The 26,820-nt window shown below is 36.5% G+C and overlaps 1 protein-coding gene across 8 annotated transcripts in view; it reads left to right on the top strand.

Moving 5' to 3' along the window:
- Window positions 1-26,820, top strand: part of GOLGA4 (golgin A4) — a 119,669-nt gene that overhangs the window by 40,955 nt on the left and 51,894 nt on the right. For 7 of the 8 annotated variants that reach the window (XM_046003810.1, XM_046003809.1, XM_046003816.1 and 4 more), the window contains 8 exons: window positions 994-1,041; window positions 3,100-3,156; window positions 9,097-9,195; window positions 9,753-9,882; window positions 11,004-11,191; window positions 11,482-11,565; window positions 13,659-13,806; window positions 25,107-25,285. In XM_046003810.1, coding sequence (XP_045859766.1) covers window positions 994-1,041; window positions 3,100-3,156; window positions 9,097-9,195; window positions 9,753-9,882; window positions 11,004-11,191; window positions 11,482-11,565; window positions 13,659-13,806; window positions 25,107-25,285 — 933 coding nt within the window. The remainder of the gene's footprint in view (window positions 1-993; window positions 1,042-3,099; window positions 3,157-9,096; window positions 9,196-9,752; window positions 9,883-11,003; window positions 11,192-11,481; window positions 11,566-13,658; window positions 13,807-25,106; window positions 25,286-26,820) is intronic. The other variant, XM_046003811.1, reaches the window with a different exon arrangement.

Raw genomic sequence — 26,820 nt, 5'->3', positions numbered from 1 at the left:
TAAAGCTGCCTGTGTCTTCAGAGTCCTCTCATACTTCTGAAGTGGGTCCAAATAATTCAGTGGAGCCATGTGCCTAGTTTTCAGAGGAATAATGCTAATTAATAGGTTAAAAGACTGGTTAATTCATAATTTCATCAGGTTGTGCTAGAATGTTCAAATATCTTATTTACTGGGGTTAAATATTTAAACATCTGTTTAGGACCAAAATTACCAGTTTTCATCTGTTGGTTATAAGTTTCTTTCCTCAGATTTTTACCCAGCCATAGTCATAGTTCCTATAATCAGAGACTTTAGAGATTAATTACATTGTATGTAATAGCCCCAAACAAAAATCATCTGATGAACCTGCTAAATAAACATGTATCCTGTCCTCCAACCCCCAGTCTCATTCACTTAGTCTGGGTGGGACCTCAGAATTTCTCTTCCTAGCAAGCTCCCTGGGGATGCTTTAATCCCTACCCCATTCATAATTAAGTGCTGAAATTTAAATATTTATTTATTTGAGAGAGAGAGAGGAATAGACAGAGAGAGAGAGAGAGAGCGCGCGCGCGCGCACACGAGCAGTGGGGGAGGGGGTACCAGAGGGAGAGAGGGAGAGAGAGACTCTCAGACAGACTCCGCACTGAGTGTGGAGCCCATTATGGGGCTCAATTCCACGACCCTGAGATCGTGACCTGAGCTGAAACCAAGCATCAGATGCTCAACTGACTGAGCCACCTAGGTGCCCTTAAGTAGTGAAATTTAAAGACGTATATGTCTGACTATACATGTACAGATATAATATCTTAATTTTGTAGTCAAGTTACATTTTACTTTTCAGAAACATATTTCTTATGTTTGTTTTGATTATATGTGCATCTAACTAGGTTGAATTATCTATCTATAAAAGGATTCTTCTGATTTGTGTATTTTTTTACTTTTATAAAGATATTTTAGCAGAATTTAGAATATTAGGAATGACTGATGTTATTGGTGACTTTGTCTTTATTTTAGCTTGTTACAGCTTATCAGACTCTTCAGAGAGAGAAGAAAAAGTTACAAGTAAGTGATATCTTGGCTATGATATTGATTCATACATAATTTTTTTTTTAAAGATTTTATTTACTTATTTGACAGAGAGCGAGATCACAAGTAGGCAGAGAGGCAGGTGGAGAGAGAGAGGGAAGCCGGCTCTCTGCTGAGCATAGAGCCCGATGTGGGGCTCGATTCCAGGACCCTGAGATCATGACCCCGAGCTGAAGACAGAGGCTTAACCCACTGAGCCACCCAGGTGTCCTGATTCATTCATAATTTAAAAACTAGAGACTTACAGTAAAATAGTTCTGACCCTTACTTTTTTTTTGCCCGGAGCAACCTTTTATTTTTTCCTATTTTATTTTATTTCTTTTCAGTGTTCCAAAATTCTTTGTTTATGCACCACACCCAGTGCTCCATGCACTATGTGCCCTCCTGAATACCCACCACCAGGCTCACCCAACCCCCATCCCCTCCCCTCCAAAACCCTCAGTTTGTTTCTCAGAGTCCACAGTCTCTCATGGTTGTCTCCCCCTCTGATTTCCCCCATCTCACTTCTCCTCTCCATTTCCCCGTGTCCTCTGTGTTATTCTTTATGCTCCACAAGTTATTGAAACCATATGATACTTGACTCTCTTTGCTTGAATTATTTCACTCAGCATAATCTCTTCCAGTCCCATCCATGTTGATTATAAAAGTTGGGTATTCATGCTTTCTGATGGAGACATAATACTCCATTGTATTTATGACCATATCTTCTTTATCCATTCATCTGTTGAAGGGCACCTTGGTTCTTTCTACAGTTTGGCAACTGTGGCCATTGTTGCTATGAACATTGCGGCACAGGTGACCCTTTTCATTACATCTGTGTATTTGGGGTAAATACCCAGTAGTGCAATTGCAGGGTCATAGGGAAGCTCTATTTTTAATTTCTTAAGGAATCTCCACACTGTTTTCCAAAGTGGCTGTACCAACTTGCATTCCCACCAGCAGTGTAAGAGTGTTCCCATAAAAACATAAAAATATAATCTTTTTTCTTTACAGTAAAAGTTAAAGAGTTTAGCATTTTGTCCCGTCTCAAGATGCTAATTACATAACCAAAAAGTTATTTAGAAAGTGATTTTTGGTAAAATTAATTTCCCCATATACATTATCTTAAAATATTTAGTCTGCCATAAATAATCTCTATTAAGTGCAATATTAAACTTCCTGGCTTTGGTCTGGAGTATTATCAGTTCACAATGGTAACACCAGTTATTTATTGCTGATTCAGTGTTCTCATTGTCCATAACAAGTATGAAAATTAAGTTGTTACGTATGCAGCCATCAAAAAAACAAGAATCTTGCTATTTGCAATGATGTGGATGGAGCTAGAGGGTATTATGCTAAGCAAAATAAGTCAATCAGAGAAAGACAATTATCATATGATCTCTCTGATACGAGGAATTTGAGAGGCAGCGCGAAGGGGTCGTTGGGGGTAGGGAGGGAAAAAAATGAGACAAGAAGTAACTCAGGAGGGAGACAAACCATAAGAGACTCTTAATTTCAGGAAACAAACAGGGTTACTAAGCGGGTAGGGGGAAGGATAAGGTGGCTGAGTTATGTCCATTGTGGAGGGTATGTGCTATGGTGAGAGCTGTGGATTGTGTATACATTGTGTGTTCACAGACCTGTATCCCTGAAGCAAATAAATACATTATATGTTAATAAAAAAAAATATTACAAATAGTTTTTAGTTTTTTTGACAATGTTTTCTTAAACATAAGGTCTTTTGAAATGGAGGATAACTCTGATTTAATCCATTCTATTAATAGTCCATAAATTCATACTCAAAAAGTTCATCTTATTCCTACTTACTCCTAGTGTGTGGGGTACCTTGCTGTGTCTCTCTGAATGGTCTCTGGATTTTTATTTCTAGATGTATGTAATTTTACCACTAAGTGGCGGTAGAGAGCTGTGGTTGCCCAGTCCCAGTGTAAAGAATGTATAAAGTTCAGTGACTCGTGCTCTTTTTCACTTGCTTTTCATTACTATTTCATGCAGTTGTTTGAACAAGCTTTTTTTTTTTTCTTTTTAAAATTAAAGGGTATATTAAGTCAGAGTCAGGATAAAGCACTTCGGAGAATTGGAGAGTTAAGAGAGGTAAGTTGTAGTGATAATACTTTGAGAATTCAATTTCTCATATTTATCACAGCTCTTAAACTTGTTGGGATAGTTTCATATACACTTCGTTAATTGTAAAAACCAACCAGCCCAATCCTTAAGGTCAGAGATCGACTTTTATGGACTTTATTTCTGTGGTTTCCCTACAATATATGCTGGTGGAATTTATGACATAAGAATGCCTTATTTAGCAACAGGATATCATTTGCCAGCTGACAGTCAGTGGCAACTTTCAAGGCTAACCTGTCTCTTCTATTAGGTATTTGAGGCTTCTTTTCATTTTTCCTAACCAGCAGTCTTGATAAAATTAAATAAAAATTATGTTCCTTGTAATTTTGGGAGGTAATTTTTACAGTGACATATTGTAGTTCAGGCAAATATATATCACTTGGAATCATACTTGACCCGTTTTTGCTCCTGTCTTATCTTGAGAAGGATGGAGATTATTGGCCTATATTGGCTAGAGGGTAGGATTTTGTGTCGTTGCTGTTATCACTTAAACATTGTGATGCCTTTTAATTGTAAAATACAACAAATATAGAAAATCGTGAACAAAAATATATAGCTCATATGTGTATGGTAAACACTATTGTAACCACCACGGTCAAGAAATAGAGTGTTGCCAGTCACCCTGAGAGCCTCTCTCTGTTTCCCAACCCAGTCACAGCCCCTCCCTTTCTCCAAAAATAACTTCTGACTTTTGTTGTGCTTCCTTGTGTCTCTTTAAGGTTTTATCACTGAAATGTTCGCTTCTAGGTACTATAGTCTTGCCTGTATAAAAATTGTTTTGATATATCTTTTAAGTCTCCTTAACTCTATATGTTCCCACTGCATCCCTTTTCCTTACAGGCCATCTATTAAAGAACCGGATGATAAATGAGAAGACCCAAAATTACTCATTTGCCTTATTCCAGCATTATAAACACAACACTCTTAGAATAACAATACTAATACTATCACCATCAATTATGATTACTGATATTAGTTAAATAAATTTTTATATGCTATTTGTTTTTCCACCTTTAAAAATCTTTTTCCATACTATACTGTTAGATCATAAGCCATTACATATGTATTTTTCCCCTGTTAACCCTTAAGAAAACCCTCTTAGGAAGTACTTGTCAGAGCCACAGAATGACAAGTTTTAGTTCTTTTTTATTATCTGCCTACTTGTATTAGTTTGCTATGCTGCTGCAGCAAATTACCACGAACTTAGTGGCTTAAAACAACACAAATTTCAGAAATTTGACACAAGTCTTACCGGGCTAAAATTAAGGTGTCAGTTGGGCTGTTCTCTAATGCAGGTTCAAGGAGACAGTCTGTTTCTTTGCTATTTCCGGCTTCTAGAGGCTGCCGCATCCTCTGATGCATAGCCTCTTTCCTCCATCTTCAAAGCTATCAGTGTTGCATCTCTGCCCATTCTACCATAATCACTCCTCCCCTTCTCTCTGAACTCAGTTGGCAAAGATTCTGATTTTTAAGGACCCATGTGATTAGATTGGGCCCCAAATCCAGGATAATCTCCTTATTTCAAAGCTCTTAATTTGATCACATCTGCAAATTCTCCTAATATGTTCCAGTTTCCAGGATTAGGATTTAGAATCTTTGGGGCCATATTCTGCCTATCACGCTGCCTTTAGTCAAGACTATAATCAATGAAATGGCCAGGAGACAGTTAATAAGGGAAAGGAGGAGAAATAAGGGGTCTAGAGGCCATGTAGTAAATTTGCTATTTGGTGTATATCTATACCGTTTTTGTAGTAGCTAAGATATATTTCTGAACCACAATCCTGGTTGCAGTTACATGAAGAGAGATTTATTCAGTAATTTATATGTGAGTACTAGGTAGATAAGTGAGGGTCTGGGTATTTTTAAATTTTGTTCACAAAGAAAAAAATTTCCTTCAACTAAATAGTATAACCCATTAAATCATGATTAGTATTTAAACATTCAGAGTGCTAGATGTCATAAAACGTTTTGTTTCTTTGGAATTAAAGTCTGAATAGAAGTTACATACTGTTTCATTAGTATTTTATTGACTTAGACTGGGGCAAAACAGTATAATGTTCCTTATTTTGTTATGTCAGGTTAGTCAAGGCATCAGGAAAGATGTTGGGTTTGAGGTTGGTGTTGAGGAGAATAACTACCTTGACTTCCAGTGCTTTGACAAAACCTCAGATGGGAGACCTTCTGGCCAAATGACTGCGATTTGATATTGTTGGAGCATTCATTATATCCCTGGGGATAGCAGCTTTCTGTAAGTTTGCTGTGGCCAAACCAAGAAAGAAGGCATATGCAGATTTCTACAGAAATTATGATTCCATGAAAGAGTTTGAGGAGATGAAGAAGACTTGTATCTCTCAGGGTGTAAAATAATTTTGGAATGTAAAGAATTTCTTTGGGTTGAGTTTCATGGAAGTTTGTCACTGACCTGTGTTCGGTTATGGAATAGTTTCCCTTTATAAGTAAACAACTAACAAATACTAGGGGTAGTAAAAAGAAAAAAAAAATTCAGAATATAGTCCTTAGTATTTTATATCTTCCTCATGTTGTTATGAGTATATGCATGAGTTTAATCCATGAACATCTCTCCTTATATTTTCTGGGGAACAAAACAAAACAGTTCTATATGGGCAAATATTATGTCTTCTGTCAATTTCTAGCATATTAGATATTTGGTAATGAATCAGGTAAAGAGTAAAAAAGTAAGTAAAAACATATCCAGCGGATACCCTGTAATTTTCTTCGCCTGATTTTTAATCTTAATATCAACAGATATTAAATAGGAATATCATACTATGAGAAGCTATGAAAATTGTGAGCTCATCTAAGTAGATAGGGTTCTCTGATTTCCTTTTAAGGCCAGTTAAATGGGGAATAAATGAAGGCATTGTCTTTCTCTGAAGGCATTTCTTTCATCCTCCTTTCTCTGTCCTTCTATCCATGCATGGTATGTTCTTTTTCTAGATTCACCCAGGTGCAGCTGGTTATGAGCAACTGCTGTTCTCAAAGCTAACTTCAGGGAGGGAGGGTTCATTTTTTGCAGCTTGAAACACATATGAACATAGTGGGTAGCATAGGGCTGAGATAAAAAATAGTTAAACAGTGAATCTATTTGATGCATTCTACATATCAGGATTTTTCTCTAAGGATATAAACAGAAAGACCTTGCAAATTACATACATAAAAATGTTAATTCCAAGGCTTCCAAAATTTGGAAATAGTCTGAATGGCTACAAAAGTAACATTATTGAATTAGTTGTTATATTTAGTAGTATTAGATAGCCATTTATTATTATTATGCTAAAAAGTTGAAATAGGAGGGCGCCTGGGTGGCTCAGTGGGTTAAAGCCTCTGCCTTCAGCTCGGGTCGTGATCTCAGGGTCCTGGGATCTGGCCCCGCATAGGGCTCTCTGCTCAGCGGGGAGCCTGCTTCCTTCTCTCTCTCTGCCTGCCTCTCTGCCTCCTTGTGATCTCTGTCTGTCAAATAAATTTAAAAAATCTTTAAAAAAAAGTTGAAATAGGATAGATATACACTTAAGGTCTAATCAGAAGAAATTTTTAAAGTAGGAATTGACTCTAGATAGTAGAGTCTAGTTCTAGAGCTAGTGAGATCACTGTCATGAAAGTATTGGACAGTTGGCTAGCCAGCCTGTGGACTCTAGTTGGGATATAAGTAGACAATTCTTAAGTTCCTTAGTAATTGTAGTCATTACTGTTTATGGAGTACTTGTTGGTAGAATAGGCTAAGTTAGCAGGGGGAGAGAGAAGAAGAAATGATTATAAGATGCTGCCATTGTATCCAAGGACTTCTTATCTACATGGGGAGATGAAACTATTTAAAACCTGAAAATCATCATATAAATTGAGGAGTTTTTGTTGGTTGTTAAGGATGGCATGTAACAGAGTCTAGTATGGTAGGATGTAGAAAAATTATTTGGAAGAAATGAATTTTAAGAGAAGTGCAGGAGATGTGTAGCTGTTTTATACTAAAGAATTGTTCTGTGCAAAGTCATAAAGAACAGTGCTTTCCAGACTTACGGATTTCATGGACTGAAAAACTACCTTCTGGTTCCTTCTGGATATGGGGGAAAGGAGAATTGTCATAGACCTGCAAACTTCCTTTTAAAAATTTATTTATTTATTTATTTGAGAGCGAGCCTGAGAGAGAGCGAATATACATGGGGACGGGACAGAGGCAGAGGAAGAGAGAGAGAATCTCAGGCTTGCCACTGAACTAAGCTGAAACCAAGAGCCTGACGCTCAACCAGCTGAGCCCCCAGGCACCCCAGAGCTGCAGACTTTCATTTTTTCAAGTAAGGATGTTGGGAAGAAGAAACCAAATTCTTTTATTGTCATTATTTCATGAAAGAAAGTTTGTGGGTTGTTTTTTTTTTTAATTTTTAAGTAATTTCTATACCATCTCAGGACCCCAGAATCAAGATTCACATGCGTTTCTAACTGAGCCAGGTAGGCGCCCTGAAAAATAATTTTTTTTAATAACAAAAAAAGATTAGGAAGGACATATTCTCAGAGTAAAGGACAGTTGTTTAAATGAAAGAAAACTCTCTCTGTTGGCTTTCTGTTTGTTCACCATGGATCAGTGTAGACTTCATTTTGGGCCTGTCCTGATTCAAAGACTGGTATTTGGTGACTACTGCTGTTTGAGCCAGGAGTCTTTAGTGAGAGGAACAGTACAAATGGGATCTTGGGGCAGTGTTGGTGTGGGGGAGAATAGAGGACAGCTAGTGCTTCATGTTTTGAGAGTTAGTAAATTTGAAACAGTGCAAAAGGAGGGTGTTGCTTATAAGTCCTTGAAAATATTGTTTGAGGAAAATTTTCTAGCAAATGTGTAAGGTATGGATTAAATCAGAGGAAGTCTTGGAGTAAGAATTCTCTCTAGAAACCTACTGAAGGAAATTAGTCATTGAAATTATAAAGATCTGGATTATGGTTATGGATGTGGAAAAAGTAGGACTTAAATATTATAGAGGAAGCAATAAAAGAATTTGATTACACGCAGGGATCAACAAAGTTAGGTAAAATGTGACTTTGAATATTTTGAGCTCAGGGAATTAGAAAAGTAGGAATCCTAGAAAAACAGAGGAGTTTTGATGGGATATTTCATATGTTCCAGATGTTATTCTCTAGGATTCTAATGGAGGAAGTGCAAGGAAGAAGCACCAAGGACACAGAACTGAGTCCAGGGGGATAGATACCCATAGAATCCATGAGGCAGGTAGAGGAAATTAAGAGACAGGAATGTAGACTGGAGCCTGAAGCCACATAGAGTGGGTACCTTAACTGAGGAGGGAATTATTGGTCAGTAGTGTAATAGAGAGGTAAAGATCATTGGATTTAGTGAAAAAGGGTCATTAATGACCTCAAGAAATTAGCATTCTAAATAATTTTGGGAACTTGGAATTTTTGTTTGGTGATCAACTAGTTCAGCCTTTTTAAAAAAATTTACAGAGGAGGAATCTTCTAACTTTGGCTATTGACTGATTTTGTGTATTGGGAGGAGAAAGTTTCTATTGGCTATGGCTATCTGGTATAAAATAATGTAGTTTTAGATCAAGTGCATATAAGGTAGCACAAGTAGTAAGATGTCTTAAAGTAGGATAAAGTTTTTTTAATCTTAATTGATTGTTTTATCTTCTCCACATTAGCATTAGAGAGCAGTCATTACAGCTCTAAAAATGTACTTTCTTTTCTTGGGTATCATATTATTTAAGGGCCAAAATTATCCGCTGGAATTAATACCAATGTTTTACCTGCTGATTCTTCTCTAATTATTGTGTTGATGCCTTGTCTTAAGAAAAATGCAAATCTGGATTGATCATGTTTTTAAACTTTGAAATCTTCAAGCTTGTATTTGAGTTTTTTATTGAAAACTACTTATAAAACTTCGTGTTTTAGGAGCTCCAAATGGATCAGCAAGCAAAAAAGCATCTCCAAGAGGAGTTTGATGCATCTTTAGAGGAAAAAGATCAGCATATTAGTGTTCTCCAGACTCAGGTAAAAGATTAAAAGAAAAAGTGGCATTTATAAATAAAGAAGAATTAAGGGGTTTCGACGGGATATCTCATAAGTTCCAGATGTTACAAAATGGCCTGTTTTTAAAACTCTTGATTTTCCTTAGTTATATTTCAGTATAATTTTTTAATGTATTGTGTCTTTTGGCTAACTATGATATCGTTGAAAATAGCAAACATAAAATCAGCTGCATTGGGAGGAAACATTTTATTTTGATTTTTCTTCCTAGTATAGTGAAAAAGAATATCTTTTGCTCTGTCCCCTCTTCGTTTTAAAGGAAGTACTACTGTGTAGTTTCTTTCTCTCTCTCTCTCTCTATTTTAGAGAGGCAGCAAGTGTGTGAGAGTTGAGCGGGGTGGGTCCACACAAAGGGCAGGGAGAATCTTAAGCAGGCGCCATGCCCAGCAAAGAGCCAGAAGCAGGGTTTACTCTCACAATCCTGAGATCATGACCTGAGCCAAAACCTGGAATCAGATACTTAACCAATTGAGCCACCCAGGTGCCCCTCATTTTTTAACTAAGGTACATTTCTTTTTCAGGTTTCTCTGCTGAAACAGCGGTTACGAAATGGCCCCATGAATATTGATTTACCTAGACCATTCCCTCAGATGGAACCACAGGCTGAGGGTGTCTCTAAAGAGAACACAGACAGTGATATAGAACCAGTAGGTAAGCTTCATCTTGTCCAAATGTTAATTTAAAAACTGGAGAAGGATGTTGACAGTTTCCAGAGCATGATGCGGGCTGAGGTGGAAGTGTCCTCCAGGAAGATGCAGGAGTTTTTGTTGTTTTGTTTCTTGGCTTGTTCTTCAAGAGAACAAAGCTAAGTTATTGTTTTAAAACTTGAAAGTCTGTGAGTAGCACCATGTTTTCATTGTAATTACAATTCATTCTCGTGTTCTCTTCAGCAGCACTTCTACTAAAATTCATTATATTACACTGTTCTGTTGATAGCAGTAGCTAGATTTCATATAAACAGGTCAGTTCTGTTTAAGATTAATGAGTTTGCTCTTTTCAGTGTTTGGCTATTTCAGTTGTAATACTGCTTACATACTTCTACATTCGAAGATATCTGATTTGTTTTATTATCTGCTTTCTAGTTAGAAAGGAAGGAATAGCTAAATTTTGTTTCAAAATCCAATTATAACCCTCCATACTCTTTGAGGCTCTAAGGCACATATTTAGTAAAATTCCCACTTTTTATTTACTGGCTTTTTCTCTCAAAGATATTTATGATAAACTTTTAGTCCAGCCAGAGCCAGAGCAAGGTGCTGCGCAGCTGTCTAAGTAACCAAGCTGCAAAGGGTCCTGAGATTCCCTTGGGGTATGAAAACTTAACTCGTAAATGTATGGAAAATGTAGAAAGCTGTACTTAACCAATGACTCCTCTCAGGGACAGATTAGAATTCATTGAAAAAAAATTCTTTATTAATTTTTTCGCGGTGGGAGCCAGGACACAGAGGGCACTTTTGGATAACAAAAGATGGTCATCAAACTGTCTTCTAAGCAGGGCGAATTCAGTTAATGTTAGTTGACTTCTGAGGGTTTTGTGCCATTTGGGGCGGGGCTGAACCCTAGGGAGGTGACTATGCTCCTTAGCTTCTTTGGATACAGATCATCCAAATGGTGAGAGTTGAGGGTGGGCAGGGTAGCCCTCCCTTCTTCGTCTCAGAGGATAGCAGAGCATTGGGGTGAGAATACACCCCTGTGTACTAACAGAGTAACTGTTCCCAGGGAGCCCTTCTATCCCTTACTGACCATCCCTGCTTGTGCTGCTTTATTGTTGATAGTGGTAGATGGAGCTTCTGCTAAAACACTGGAGGTACTTCAGCAGAGAGTTAAGCGGCAAGAGAATCTTCTGCAGCGATGTAAGGAAACAATTCAGTCACATAAGGAACAGTGTGCGCTATTAACCAGTGAAAAAGAAGCTCTGCAAGAACAACTAGATGAAAGGCTCCAAGAGCTAGAAAAGATGAAGGTAAAAGAGCAAATGAGTTTGGTTTATGTAACCCTGTAAAGCTAGATCCACAGGTCCCAGCGTGGCCTGCACCTCCCTCCTCTGCGGAGCCTTCCCCTTCCGCCGCAGACAGCATGGAGACAACTCCCAGGTGCCCTGGGCTTCATAGCACTTGCACCATCCTTTCCAGATGTCCTGTATACTTTGATCTTACTGGGCTGAGAAATATCCAAATTAGATAAAATGTTTAGAGTTCTCATATGAGGAGAAGCTTTATTAGAGATGGAAATGAATTTTTAAAATTTTTTTAGGAGCTTCATATGGCTGAGAAGACTAAACTTATCACTCAGTTGCGTGATGCAAAGAACTTAATTGAACAGCTTGAACAAGATAAGGTAAACCAATAAACCTTATGATACTAAAATTTGTCAGGGGGCCCCAGAATTCCATTTTGGAAGCAGTTAGAAGCATTGAGGCTTATTGCTTTCCAAAGCTATTGTAGTTGCTTCCATGAAAAACTTTTTGTTGTAATTTTGAAATTTAAATAATGATTACCGTTAGTTGTGTATCATGTGAAGCTGATTCTCTGTGATTTTTTTAAATCCCAGTCAGCATTTTGATTTATAGATTGAAATAATTGTTGAAGAAATCTGTTCACAGTACCTAACTACTTTTCAGAGAAAAGTTGTATTTTTTATGGTTAAGACATTACTAAATGTGAATAATATTAAGTGTTGTCTTCAACGGAAACAAATTAATCTCTCAGATAAATTGCCTAAAATGAAGAAGTGGTAGTGTTATATTAGCATAAAGACAAGTTTCTGCAAATGGATTTTGGGATTCATTTCAGGTGAGATTGGCAATGTACAGTTAGAGCGGCAGCTGTGGCTATGGCAGCAGAGGCAACTAAAAATTCATGGGCAAATGCTTTTGGGCTGAGTCTTTCAGCACCAAGTTCTTGGGTTCTCTTTCTAAAGCAGCTTCCAGTGGTTCACATTTTCTTCCTTATGCTACTTGGCAGCTATAGTATTTTAAGTGGCCATGCAATTAAGAACATGTCAGAACTGTTCTCCTTTTGAATGTGTTAGCAGTCTTTTCATTGTGTGATGTTATTTTGCTAGACTCTACTCTATACACTTCATGAAGGCCCACTTAAAAAAAGTGAACCCACCACCCAGCTTCAGCAGTTAACATCTCAGGCTAATGTTGTTTTATCTGTACATGCCCAGCCCTTATTATCCTCAACCCAGAATTTACTTTGTTGTAGAGCAAATCCAAGAGATCTCATAATTTCGTACATAAGTATTTTGATGTAGTTTTAAAGGACTCTTTACTTTTATAAAATTGTAACTACATTATCCTGATCACATCTAAAAATTTAATTCCTAAATACCATCAACTATCTAGTCAGTTTCAGATTTGCCCTTTGTCTCATACTTTTTTCCCGTTTTTATGAATCAGGATCTAAGTAAGTTCTTTCATTGTAATTGGTTGATATGACTCTTAAGACTTCCTTTAATCTATAGGTTCCATTGCCTCTCTCTCTCTCTCCGTGTGTCTTTTTCTCCATTGTGATTTGGTTTTTGAAGAAACTGAAGGCCAGCTATCTTGTTTTGAAATTTTGTGTAATCCCCACTTACCTGGTTTTTATCTGTCCATTAATATAAGCCATCTGAAAGAGTCATACCCTAAACCAAGGTTTGGTGAACCCTGCAAGTAAAGTAATAATCTTAAGACCCATAAAATAGCTGTCACAAAATCTTATTTTTTAAGAGACAAGTCGAACTACCCTGTTTTTTGTTAGTCGCAAGTGACTGATTCAGGTTTTAATATTTGATTCCTTTACCCCCATAGTGACCTCCATTTTATGTGTAGATTATCCAGAGAGTGGGAAGACAGTAGCAGTTAATAAATTGGAGGAATGGGGGTGGCTCACTGACAGTAGTGAGGAGTGGCAGTGGAACCAGAGACTGTCACATGAGAAAAAGCAGGTTGATCTGTACCCGTCTTGGCCCATCTTTGTGGCAGCAGTAACCTTCCACCCTCAGTGGCCTCTGAGGCTCTTCCCATGTCCAGCACAGATCAGTAACATAGTTCGTGGTGGCCCTGAGCCAAGTACAAAAGACTGTATTTTGTTTATTATAAACTGTTTACTAAGATAGGGAAAATTATAGCCAATATTTCTAGAAAGAGTATAAAGTAACTCTTTTAATTAAAATGTGTTTTTAATACTCAAAAGACTAAACTTACTATTAAAATAATTTTTGTATTAAAAATAACCCTGATCTGCCAGATGACCAGGGTTGTTATACTATATAGTGTAGTATGGAGTGCAGAACACAGACTTCAGTTTGTAAAATACTAAAATAATTTTTCTGCTGTACTTAGTGAGAAATACTGTGTTTTCTGCCTTTAAGTAAGTTTGATATGTGCTGTTGATGATGCAGTTTTGTTATACAAATGCTTTAGTGTCTGCACTTCTGTTTAGGGAATGGTAATAGCAGAGACAAAACGTCAGATGCATGAAACCCTGGAAATGAAAGAAGAAGAAATTGCTCAACTCCGTGGTCGCATCAAACAGATGACTACCCTGGGAGAAGAGTTACGGGAACAGAAAGAAAAGTCTGAAAGAGCTGGTAAGAACTCAAGGGTTATTTGTTTTATGTTAGAACTCAAAAGTCATGTAAAGTGCTGAGCAGCCAACATTTAGAAAAATTAGTTAAATATTGATACTGGTACAGAGATTCTAGATAAGATACTGAACTGTTCCTTAGAGGGGGCAGGGGCTGGTAAACTATGGCCTATGGGTGAAATCCAGCCCATGCATGGCCTATTTGTAGGACTCTCAAGCTTAGAATGCTTTTTACATTTTTATGTAGTTGAAGAAAGAAGAAGAATATGTGACAGAGACCATATGTAGCCTGAAAAGTCAAAAATATTTACCGTTTGGCCCTTTATAGACATGTTTACTGACTACTGCCTTAGAGTATCAAAATTCAGGTTTACAATTTTGGAACTCCCCAAGTAGGCACAATATTGTACATATTAAATGAATGCAACCTTATAGGTAGATGCTCCAGGGTAAACAAAAGGGTAAACAAAAAATATAAGAGTATAAAGAAAGTATAAGATAAGCCTTTTAAGATAACAGAATTATGTTTTGACACAATAAATGCTAGGCTATGAAAATGTGGAGACCAGCATAGTATTTCACACAAGGTACGATAATGAGTAGTGCCAGGAAAGAGAGGAGAGAGCAGAGTGAAGAAATATTGCAGGTTGGTGAAGGTGTGAGTTTTGAGTTGGGCCTTGAGGAATGAACAGAATGGGCCTAAGCAGAGAGGTGGGGCAGCACACATTCCAGTTACTACAAGGTCATCACAGACACAGTGACTAGAGGGCATGTGTGAATTAGCTGCAAGCAGTTCTTGCTCAAGTGGGAAATAAAGTTGGATCTGAAAGAACTGACTGTTAAAATCTTTTTTTTTTTTAAGATTTTATTTATTAATTTTGACAGAGAGAGATCACAAGTAGGCAGAGAGGCAGGCAGAGAGAGTGAGAGGGAAGCAGGCTCCCTTCAGTGCAGAGAGCCCGACGTGGGACTCGATCCCAGGACCCTGAGATCATGACCTGAGCCGAAGGTAGCGGCTTAAACCACTGGGCCACCCAGGCGCCCCTGACTGTTAAAATCTTAAAAGGGGAGTGGTGGAGCTTAGACTTTGGTATACAAGGCAACAGGAAACCAGTAATAGGAAAGCATAATGTGATGGAAGCTAGTGTTTTATGTAGAAATGAAGTGGGAAGTGAGAACTAAAAGCAAAGGCAGAAATCCCGGTGTGAGGGACTAGAGAGCTCTGGCCACCTTGGCTGGGATGAATCTAGGAAAGAAAGGAAGAGTAGCATCTGCAGAATTAGGCATCTGATCAACTTGCAGGGGCAGAAGAATAATAGAAGTCTAAGATGACACCAAGGTTTGAAGCTTAGGCGACTGAATGAATAGTGAGAAGTCAGAACAGGAAATCTAAATGGGGAAGTTGAGAAATGGAGTGAAGTGATGAGTTTGCTTAGCTACTTTGAATTTTGTCAGTCGTGAGCTTTCCATATAAAATTGCCTTATAAGAATTTGGGAAACAAGCTAGAGGTTTTTAAAGGAGTCAGTAGCCTCAGAGAAGCCTGTCATTAAATCCGTCGGAGTGGCTGATTTCTCCAGAAAATTGAGTCATAGCAGTAGCGGCCACAGCGCTGCAGCTGCTAGTGTCTGGGAGTGCGCACGCACCGCTGCTGCTGCTGGTGGGACAAGGAGCCAGCATTTAGTTTTTTAATGCAAGGCTCTGGTATAAATGCTTTACTTGTATTCACTTGTGTGTGTGTGCTTGTATTTAATCCTCTCAGTTTCTTTGAAATAGGTGCTGTTATTATAAATAGGAAAACAAAGAACTTGGAAGTTAAGTAACTTGCCTACATTCATGCACAGAGAGTAAGTGTATGCTCAGGTGTGCTGAGTCCAGAGTCTGTGCTCTTAACCATAGGGATCTTTAGTTTGGTAGAGAGCAATAACTGAGGGGGGGAAAAGTTACCCAAGAAGTCATAAGAATTGTGGGTAGTTACGCTTTGCGGGGAATATAAGAGACATTTCCAGAAGTGGGAGAGGTAGGTTGAAGACTTTAAAAAAGGTCTTCCACTTTGGTGAGGATTTGATTCCTAGGATGCAGTTTGAGAAATGATTTTAGAAACCAGTTTGTAAGGTTTAAGATGGGAAATGGATCTAGATGAGAGAGCCAGTTGGTCGATACCAAATGGCTCATAAATTCTCTTTGCAGTTGTTTTATTAATAAGTGGTTGGGGAATTTAGTTAATAAATTTGTTTCCAGTAAACCCAAGAAAATTTCCCTCTAGAGAGCATTAATTGACAGCAACTCTCAGAATATAATCTGAGGAATTACCTGCAGCAATTTGAAGCATACGAGACATTGTTAAACAGGTTTGCTTCAGTAAATAGAAAACCTAATGCATAGTCTCAGCTTCTCATATCAAGCTTTTGGATTTTTAGTGCTGCTTTTGTTGACTAATGTAGCCAGTCAAGAGAAAATGTTGGTTAGGGGATTAATTTTCTTTTAAAATTGGAATGCATCTTACGAGGAGGTAGAAATCCGTGACCCAGTATCGAGGTGAAAGAGGTGACAAAAAGGTAGACAAAATACACAGTTATTTCGCATGTAGATTAAACATTTCCCAGGCTCCCATTCTAGTCAATTCCTTAGTACAGCCTTCCTTCTCTTGCTTCTCCAGAACATGATTGTATTTTTGTCTTTAAATGGTATTTTCATAAAACCATATTTTTGTAAATATTTCAGAGCTTGTAGGTTGAGAAACTTTTCTGTTAATAGTGCCTTGAAATATCAAAAATTAATAAATACTTAAAGAGAATTATGATTTAGTTATTTAATAAAGACATTACCTTTGGAAAGTCTTTGAATCACACAGTTATAAATGGTTTTATAGACATTTTAAGAATTATATTTGTAGTCCTAATTATTGTACTGTAACAGAAAGTTAGACTCTTTCTACAATGAAGATACTGCCTTCTAAATCTATAATGAAGACTGGTCTTGCACAACGACTGCATTTCATCTAATGATCGTAGTTAAGCCTGAACAGAACTCTTGAAATATAAAATGTTTAATTCAAGTATAAAATGCACATGCCTATTGACAGAAAAATTCCCATTTAATGCTAAAAGTAAGAAAAGGTCTTTTTATGTAAAAGAAGTAGAGTTTCCATAGTCTATGAACATAATCCGTCTCTTGGAGAATTCTGTTCCTCTATGAAATAGTTGTCTTCCTCTTTCTTGAATTTAAAATTCAAAGACTAACAACAAGAGCTAGCCATGGGAAAGAAGCATTAACAGCATTAACATCATTAAAGCTTGTATTTGTTAAAGATTTTCAAAAGTAAATTTGTGTATGTAAAACAATTATAAAAGAATATCAACTCTCCTCATTAATTTTCAACTGTAAAAATTTAACCCTGATATATTTAGTAATTCTTGACATGTGGCCATCTGTAAACAACGTACTTTTTTGGCTCACCTATTCTGGAGGTAAAAATCAGCTCAAGTACATTTCCCACTACTTCCCACTACTTTTCTTAGAAAACAATCTATTGCGTTGGTTCTCAATAGTTTTTCTAAATGGGCTGTGATGCCTCCCATATGTTGGAGGACATGGAAATTTAAATGTCTCTGATTTTATTTTATTATTTTAAAAAAATATTTTACTTATTTGACAGATCACAAGTAGGCAGAGAGGAAGGCAGAGGGGTGGGGGGAAGCAGGCTCCCTGCTGAGCAGAGAGCCCGATGTGGGCTCCATCCCAGGACCTTGAGATCATGACCTGAGCTGAAGGCAGAGGTTTAACCCACTGAGCCACCAGGTGCCCCTAAATGTCTCTGATTTTAAAAAGAACAATTCTACCCTAAAAGATGGAAACTATGTGAATATGGTGACATGCCTACTTTATAATAGATACTGTATCAAGGTGTAGTACTTATTTTACTCTCTAGAGAACTGTTGGGCATGTCTTGTTTTGTTAAAATTATTTATTTTAGTGGATAAAGAAAACCAAAAACTAATATATTTGTTAGAAACATTTTACTACCATTGTTGATAGTTTTCCTTTCTAGGTGTCACTTAAGAACAGATGGCCACATTTTCTCAAGTAACCAGATTTTAAACTTAAGTCTGGTGACTCAGCTTTAGTGCATAATGCTATATTTTAAAGATTTTATTTATTTATTTGACAGAGAAAGAGAGATCACAAGTAGGCAGAGAGACAGGCAGAGAGAGAGGAGGAAGCAGGCTCCCTGCTGAGCAGAGAGCCCAATGCGGGGCTCAATTCCAGGACGCCGAGATCATGATGCTGTATTTTAGTTGCCGGGTATTATTACTAATCGTTTAGAATATTATCTCTTCAGGCGACACTAGTGCAGAATGTTAATGCTGCTAAATTTTGTCCTAGGTTTTGGCTGTTCTGTGTGTGTGTGTATGTGTATGTTTTAAGTGGGGTAAAAGGTGGAGCTAGCTTGCTAGTTAATACAATGTATTGCAAAAGCATTGGAACAGAGAGAAAATGAAAGCACATCACTGTTGTTTCAGTACACTTCCATTTAGTCTTTCCTCCAATCCTTATTTTTATATTATTGTAATTCTATTGTACATATAATTCTGTATGCTGCTTTTTTTTCCATTTAGCATTATATTGAGTACTTTTACGTGTTGCTAAAATACTAATGTATTTTAATGGCTGTGTCAGAATGCATGTACATCACTTAACCATATTCCTCTTGATCGCCATCTAGATTTTATATTTTTGCTTTTATGAATAATACTATAACAACTCTGTCATACAGCTTATTCCATATTTGAATTTTTTCTCAGAATAAATTTTTCCCAATAAACTTCTAGTCTTTTTTGTAGGTTAGTTTTAGGTATGTAAGTATTATCAAAAATCCACACCAGTGTTAAGTCCCCTGCCCCCCATAAAATGTTCTTGCCTACAATTTATGCAAAGTAAATAAAATATTCTATTTAGATTAGGAAAGTTTCCAGAGTGTTTTCCAGAGTATCTTTTGTAAATCCTGTTTCCCTTTCATTTACCCTGTCTTCACCTAAGTCATGTGTGTTTTACATGATTGGCTGCATTTAAAAACTTAGATTAACTCTAACATTCTTTGCTTTTTTATTGCCATGTTGTGTTTGTGCAGGAAATAAGTTTTTTATTCATTTGTATAGTATAGGCCTGATATATCAAAGACATTCAGTGGAATATATGTATTTGACATTTGAAGGGCCCTCTTAAATAGAGTTTATGTATTTAAGTAGTATGTCAGATTTATGCATATTTATATAATAAACAAAAATCAGATGTGTATTTAAGTGCTTTGTTAGTTGCTGATAATTTATGTAACAGAGTTTTCTTGGAGTCTTAAGTCTCACAAAGCATCTTATTTTTGTGCATCCACACATGCCAATAAGTGAATCATGGTGCCTTTCCCAAGCCTTGTATGAACAGGACTGGGGTAAGGGCTATTTTTTTCTTATCATGGGTACTTAGAATAAGCTTTATAAAGAAAATTCCATGTTTCTCAGGCAAAAAAGTATGAATCAAAGTACAATTTATGTTTGTCATGTTCGAAAAGTAATATGTACATATTTTGGTAGTAAATGTATATCTGATGGAAAAATTTGTTATTTTAAATGGAATTAGATTTTCATTCATTATAGGTGATTTATTTAACAGCCATATATTTGTGGGTACTTGATACATTTTTACAGTAGTAACTGTGCATCTCTGTATTGTCACATTCATCATCATCCTGCACTTACGTACCTGGCAGTGTCACCGTTGCTGGAAGGCATTAAGAACACACTTCTTTGCTAAGGAATCATACTTTCCTTTTTGAGTAAAGTTGACACACAATATTACATTAGTTTCAGGTGTACAGCATAATGATTGAACAAGACTATGTGTTAAGCTGTGCTCAGCACAAGCGTAGCTCCCACTTCTCACCATAGAGTGCTGTTACAGTACCACTATCAGAATCATATATATATATATATTTTTTTCTTTTTTTTTTGACACAGACCAAGAGAGAGAGAGAGAGAGAAAAAGAGGAAGAGAGCAAGCATAAGCGGGGGCAGTGGCAGGCAGGGGAGAAGCAGGCTCCCCGCTGAGCAGGGAACACAATGTGGGACTCAGTCCCGGGACCCTGGTGTCATGACCTGAGCCAAAGGCACACACTTAACTGACTGAGCCAGCCAGGTGCCCTCAGAATCATATTTTTCAATTTAGTTAAATTTACTTAGCTTTAGCGTAATATTTTCAAGATTAGTCTGATGTTTTCACGGTATTTAACAATAGTTAAATTTGCATGGTTAATGTAAGGAGTACATGAAAATTTGGATAGATCTGTAAAATTTTTTAAAAGTCAAAGCACGTTCGATTTGTAGAGTGAATCTTGTTATGAATTTCAAAAGGTGGTTTAAAAAGTAGATTTCCATTGCAAAAGTGATAATAAATTTCTGAGGACCCCAATTTATATTTAAGTATTGCACTATCTGGTTTGTGCCACTGGGTGGTAGTATTATGCTCATTTTTGTAAAGTCTAGACAAGTGGTTTTCAAACTTCTTGATTTCAAGACCTCTTTGCACTGTTAAAAGTTACTGAGGATTCCAAAGAGCTTTTGTTTATGTGGGTTATATTCAGTGATATTTATTGTATTATAAATTAAAACTAAGAAATGAAAAACATTTTTAGTTCATTTAAAAATAACAGTTACATAAAATAACTTGTTACATATTAATCTAAATACTTTTATAGAAATTACCTGTATTTTCCAAAACGAAATTTAGTATGAAAAGTAGTCTTGTTTTACATTTTTGCTTATCTCATTGTTCGGCTTAATAGAAGATACTGTATTTTCACATCTGTTTCTGTATTCAGTCTGTTGTGATACGTTATTTTGGTTGAAATATATAAGGAAAATCTGCCCTTATTACAGATATGCAGATATGTATTTGGGAAAAAGAGGCCCTCATAGACCCACTGAAAGGCCTCAGGATCCTAGGATCTTTGGACCACACTTTGAAAACTGCTGCTCTAGACTTTTTTGTTTTTATTCACAAAAGAACATTGATGGTGGGTGGGAATTCTGATAAAAAAAATTTCATTTTGTTGCTTTCTCTGTTAATTTGCATTTCATTCATCTTTTAGTACTACCTGTGTTTTTGTCTTTAGTTTAATAACATGCATTTTTTTTTGCTGGGATGAAGACATGGGTGCTGGCTTATTTATTCATTCCTGATGTGATTAATCAGCTTCTTAGGACCAACAGTTAAGGTTGGCAGCCTTTCTGCACTTCTGCATCTGTTTATTCCCTTGCAGAGGGAGTAAAAGTGGATCCTTACTATCCTTATAGTAAAGTGTCCTCTGGGATAGTGCAACAAAACTGTAATGCTCCCTAGATCTCAGAATTCTAGCATTTGTTACTGCTGTGGGTAAGGATGTTGAGGATGAGGTGAAGTACTGAAAGCAAACATCACATTCTTCCTAGTTTTACCTAAGGTTAATTCCCCATCGCCTTTAACGATGTCAACTGCCTTTGTGAAAAATTGCCTTCATGTCACCCAGTGCCTTGCTTATGCTTGGCAGATGGCAAACGTCCAGTCAATGTTTAATGCATGAATGGTTGGATTGATTATTGAACTGTAGATTGCCAACCTTTCCATTCAATTATTCTAGTGAGCATTTATCCATTTTTATAATCCCCATGGATATGAGTGAACCTCATCTGAAGTAGAAAGTGAGGAGCTAGCAATAAAAGGCTCCCCTGCAATTTTACTTTTGACAGAGGACCATTCCCAAGGTTTATTAAATTTTTGCCTAGAAACATTTTCAAAGTTTTTTTTGTTTGTTGTTTTTTTTTTTTTTTTTTTAATAAAAAATGCCTGAGATACATTGAATTTTGCTTTGGAAGAACACAATGTGTTCTTGCAACATTTGGCAGCAGTTCGTGCTTAGCCTCCCCGTTGTTGTGTGTTGTGACTGTAGTTTTCCTGTGCTCTCCTGCATGTTGGCAGAGGACTTGTCAGCTGTGGCTGATGCATGCTTTCTTTCTCCCCACTCACTTATCCTTTGTTGGTAATTGGAAGATAAATTATGTAGACATTCACAGCATACTTCTTCACTCACATTAAAATCTTAGAATAGTTTCATTTTGGAAAGTGTAGGAAATTCATCTTTAGAGCATTAAAGCTACGGACACCACTTTTCTGTATCTGATTATTGTAAGATCAGAGGGTGAGACATTTCTGGTTAGTAAGTAAACTCTAAGTATATTCTTCTTCAACATTGAAATGGGACTCACTGTTGGAGGCAGACCCTATAAGGAAATGGTTTCATTTGTGGCACAGTGTAGAATTCAGAATGAATTTGAAATATGGTCTCTCTATGTCAGTGTATGTAATGTGTTTTTTGTTTTTGTTTTTTTTTAAAGATTTTATTTATTTATTTGACAGATAGAGATCACAAGTAGGGAGGGACGCAGGCATAGAGAGAGAGAGAGAGAGGAGGAAGCAGGCTCCCCGCCAAGCAGAGAGCCCGATGCGGGGCTCGATCCCAGGACGCTGGGATCATGACCTGAGCGAAAGGCAGAGGCTTAACCCACTGAGCCACCCAGGCGCCCCTGTAATGTGTTTTAATGCCCCGCCCCATACTTAACATTTCTGTAAAGCAGGGTGGACATGGAACACAGTTGAGTTTTTCTGTGTCTGTGGGAGGTATAACATGCTATATTTTGTTGAGAGTTAGAAGCCATCAGCAATGGATTGTTTCAGAAATTCTGGTTTAGTTAAGATATATTATTGCTCAGTGGAGCTGGATCAATGTCAGCATTCTTAGAGTTTTTAAAAATAATGCAAGGTAAAGAGTATTCCTTAAATATAATTTTAAGTTGTGGCATCAAGCCAATGTATTCAAGTTGACAATCTGAGGGAAAAGTTGGATGCCTCACTTCTTGCATTTGAGTGAGAATATTGAATTTAAAAATTTCAAAGATTTCTTTCTAGGTATAAAATTATGTGGTTCTCTGACATGGTAGCAGAAAGTGGGAGAGAGGATTAAATTTAAATGAAAGGAACTGTGGAACGAGGTCTATCCTACTTTTGTCATTATATGATGGATAATCAAGTGACTTAGAACAATTACAGTGGACAAAACACTAAAATCAGAATATAATATAGGAGAGTATTTTAAATTTTACTGAGTGTGGCTAGAAAAAACTTAACTATTAGAAAATTATTTCTGAGTAGGAACTTTGTGACATAGATTTTTTTGTTGTTTCAAAAAGTGAGACCACTGCATCTATTTTTATACTGTACTGGATTGTGGAATTTTAAGAATGAAAATGAGGAAAATTCACTTGGTATTGCCTGTATATGTTTTGTTTTATTTTGCTTAATCAAGAGAAGTTTTTCATTTAAAACTCCATTTTGTTGGAAGAGTATGAAAACTACCTTCAGGTTTTCCAGAGCCTAATTTAAGAGATTTCTGTGAAGTGCCAAAAAAGTCCTAAGACAGTTTGACATACTGAAAATAACAGTAATGAAAAGATGATGGTGACATCCAACCATTAAAAAAGATTGTCATTTCTTTCCCCATTTTTCTTTTTCCCAGATTTAAACCTTCAGGACAAACTGAGCAGTAAGCACTTTGTTATAGAATTTCTTTCCCATAATTGATCACTTGACTTATTTCTAAGAAATTAGGAAACTGATTTTTAAAAAATTAGGAAACTAATTTCTGTAAATATTTTATTTTCCAACCAATTATGTCTGAGAATCTTGGCATTTGCAGGCAAATATCAGTAAAGTTAGGTCAGGAATCTTTAAAAATGATTTCAGCTAGTTATTATTCCTTTGTAATTTGGACCTTATTTGAGCATCAGTTTTATCTTTTGGACATATTAAAATGAATAAATTGGACAGTTTTTTTTAATATATCAAAGAAAATCATTGCTAGAGAAGTTATTTTTTTGTGTTGAGCAGAGTAAGTTGTGTTTACCAGTTTTTAGCAGAATTGAGCCTTTCTTTTGTCTTTATCTGTACTAATGTAAATTTACCACTAAGAATATTCTATGAACACATACTTGTCTTCAGGTATGAAATTCCTGTGCCCAGTCCACCATCGGTTAAGCCAAGTTGGGGTTAGTAAAAGGGCTTTACTTTTTGAGAGGCCATAGGTTGAAGTTGTACCTTTCTTATTTTCACCACTGAGGGTGAAAATACTATATATATTAATGAACTCTGTCTCCCCTGGACATATGTTTCTTGATAGGATTAAAAACCCATCTTGAAAATTGATGTTTTGTTTATATTCTGTCTTTATGGTAAAGGGAAGTCTGGTATCTTCTGTGAGGACTAAAGAAAATAATCTAGGATGATAATAGCGGTAGGATTTTGACAGCATAACACTGTGCTAGTGGGGAGAGAGTGTGTACGATGCACAAATGCATACACAAACACACCTTATACACAGATACATATACACACAAGTATACACAAACAGACATATGCATATTTTCAGTGCCAAGTTCCAGCTGTTGTATCCATACTGTCTGATTTTGTTGGAAGCTGGGTGACCTATTTGGCCATCTTAAAGATCATACCACTGTACCCTTGATGATTGTTTTTGTAGGGCCTAAATTCTTACTTATCTCACACAAGAATGCCCTGCGGTTTTGCCTCTCTATGTACTGTTGAATCAGGTAAAGATTTCTTTTTAGTTAACAGCCCTGGTTTGAGACTGTAGGTTTCATTTCAGAATACATTGTTTAAATATGTGATTCAACGAGTAAGTGGTAAAACAGAAACAAAAAAAATTCTGCTCTTTTATTGGCTAAGAGGTTTTTAAAAATAGTATTAGTCAAAGAATACCTTTTCTATTATTAAAAAAGTCCTAGTAAGTATGTAATAATATTACCTAATTATTGATAATAGGTAAGAACTCCATAGCAAACAAAAAAGCAGTTGAAATTATATCATACAGAAGTAGAAACAAGTCTTCATTTCTTTGAATTTGTGATTTTGGGGTAGGGAGAGTGGGGAGCCTAATAATTTAATTTTTTTTCCAAACTCCTGGACAGTTCATGTAAGCAGTCTTAAGATCTGAATCCAGAACTCAGTGACAAATTGGTTTCAGTAACTGGACACTTCTTGTGGCTTTGTTGAATGGCTCAGAAATATCTCTTGGCTTAAAACAAAACGACTATTTTAACCTGTCTTGCTACTGCTGCTCTTAGTTCCCATAAATTGAATGTGAAACAATTTAGCTTAATGATAGTATTTCTTGAGATACTTGTTTTCTGCTGTTTTCATTATAGCTTTTGAGGAACTTGAAAAAGCCTTGAGTACAGCCCAAAAGACAGAAGAATCACGGAGAAAAATGAAGGCAGAGATGGATGAACAAATAAAAGCTATTGAAAAAACAAGGGAGGAGGAACGCAGCAGTCTTCAACAGGAATTAAGTCGGGTGAAACAGGAGGTTGTTGATGTGACGAAAGTAAGAATAATTCTAGATTGTGACAGGCTACAGCAATTTTGAAACATAAGTTATATGTTTTTCCTATAATTTTTGATTGTAAAGAAGAGTTAATATATGTTTTAGGCCTTAACCATTTCATGAATTCAGGATATAGGAAGAAAATCACTTTGATAGGAAAAGAGTTTTTATCTTTTTGGATATATACTTCCCAGAGATAGTCTCTGCATATAATTTCTCTTTTATATTTTATAGTCCTCTTCTTTAAATTTTTTAACACAAAAGATGGCATGTTATATATATTGCGCTGTGTTTTGCTTTTCTGCTAAATATGTTCCTTATCATTGACAATGGGTAATGATGCTGCATTTTTTTATGCCACATCTGTTTTAAAGACCGCTTAGGATTTTGATATATGAATATTTCATAATTTAATAAATCTACTGATGTATATTTGAGTTTTAATTTTTTGCTATTGCAAATGGTGAATATCCTTATCATATTTGTTTACCTGTATGTCTTTTTAGGATAGATTCCTAGAAGTGGAATATTAGGCAAAGATTATGTATATTTTTAATTATTGTGTAGCGCTTCACGCTCTATTGAAGACAGTTTATACTCTCACAGGCAATCTGTTACTGACAAGGATGGTGTTACCTAGCTTTTTAAAATCTTTTCAGGCTTATCAGTTTGAAAAAAATGATATTGTAGCTTTTTTTTTTTTAAGATTTTACTTATTAGAGAGCAAGAGAGTAAATGAGCGAGCAGGGGAGGAGCAGCAGGAGGGGATAAGCAGACTCTGTGCTGATTGTGGAGCCTGATGTGGGACTCAGTCCCATGACCCTGAGATCATGACCTGAGCTGAAATCAAGAGATGGACACTTAATGGACTGAGCCACCCAGGCACCCTGATATTGTAGTTTTAATGTGCTTATCTTTTTGTCAATATGATAAATATACATTATATATTTTAAAGGAATTGGCAGTTTTTCTCTTTGAGCTGGTTGGTTTCCTATTGGACTGTTGGTCTTACTGATTTGTAGACGTTTTACACTTATAGTAGGAATTAGTTCTTTGGACATACAGTGCATTTGTCCAAATAATCTTCTGTCTGTCTGTCCCTCTCTCTCTCTTTTTTTTAGAGAGAAAGTGAGAGCATATATATGAGCGGGGAGGGGCAGAAGGTGAGGGAGAAAGAGAATCTTAAGCAGGCTTCATGCCCAGCGTGGGGCCAAATGTGATCTCATGACCCTGAGATCATGACCTGAACTGAAACCAAGATACTTGGACCAAGACACTCGGACACCTAACCAGTTGAGCAACCCAGGCACCCGTCTTTTCAAAATTGACTTTGTTCATGATTTGTTTTAGCTTTGGGATTGGTTTATTTTAGGGAAGGGCATGCAGAGAAATTTTTCTTTTTCTTTATTGCTATCTGAATTTTTGTTCTGATTTAAAAATGCACTCTCACTGAGATCATTTTAAAATTCTGCTATGGCACTTACGTGCTTTCATTTTTTATTATTAAATCTTTGATCCAACTGGAATTTATTTGG

Source organism: Meles meles, chromosome 4 (assembly GCF_922984935.1).
Source record: "Meles meles chromosome 4, mMelMel3.1 paternal haplotype, whole genome shotgun sequence".
Classification (NCBI taxonomy): Eukaryota; Metazoa; Chordata; class Mammalia; order Carnivora; family Mustelidae; genus Meles; species Meles meles.
This window is presented reverse-complemented; position numbering and strand designations above follow the sequence as displayed.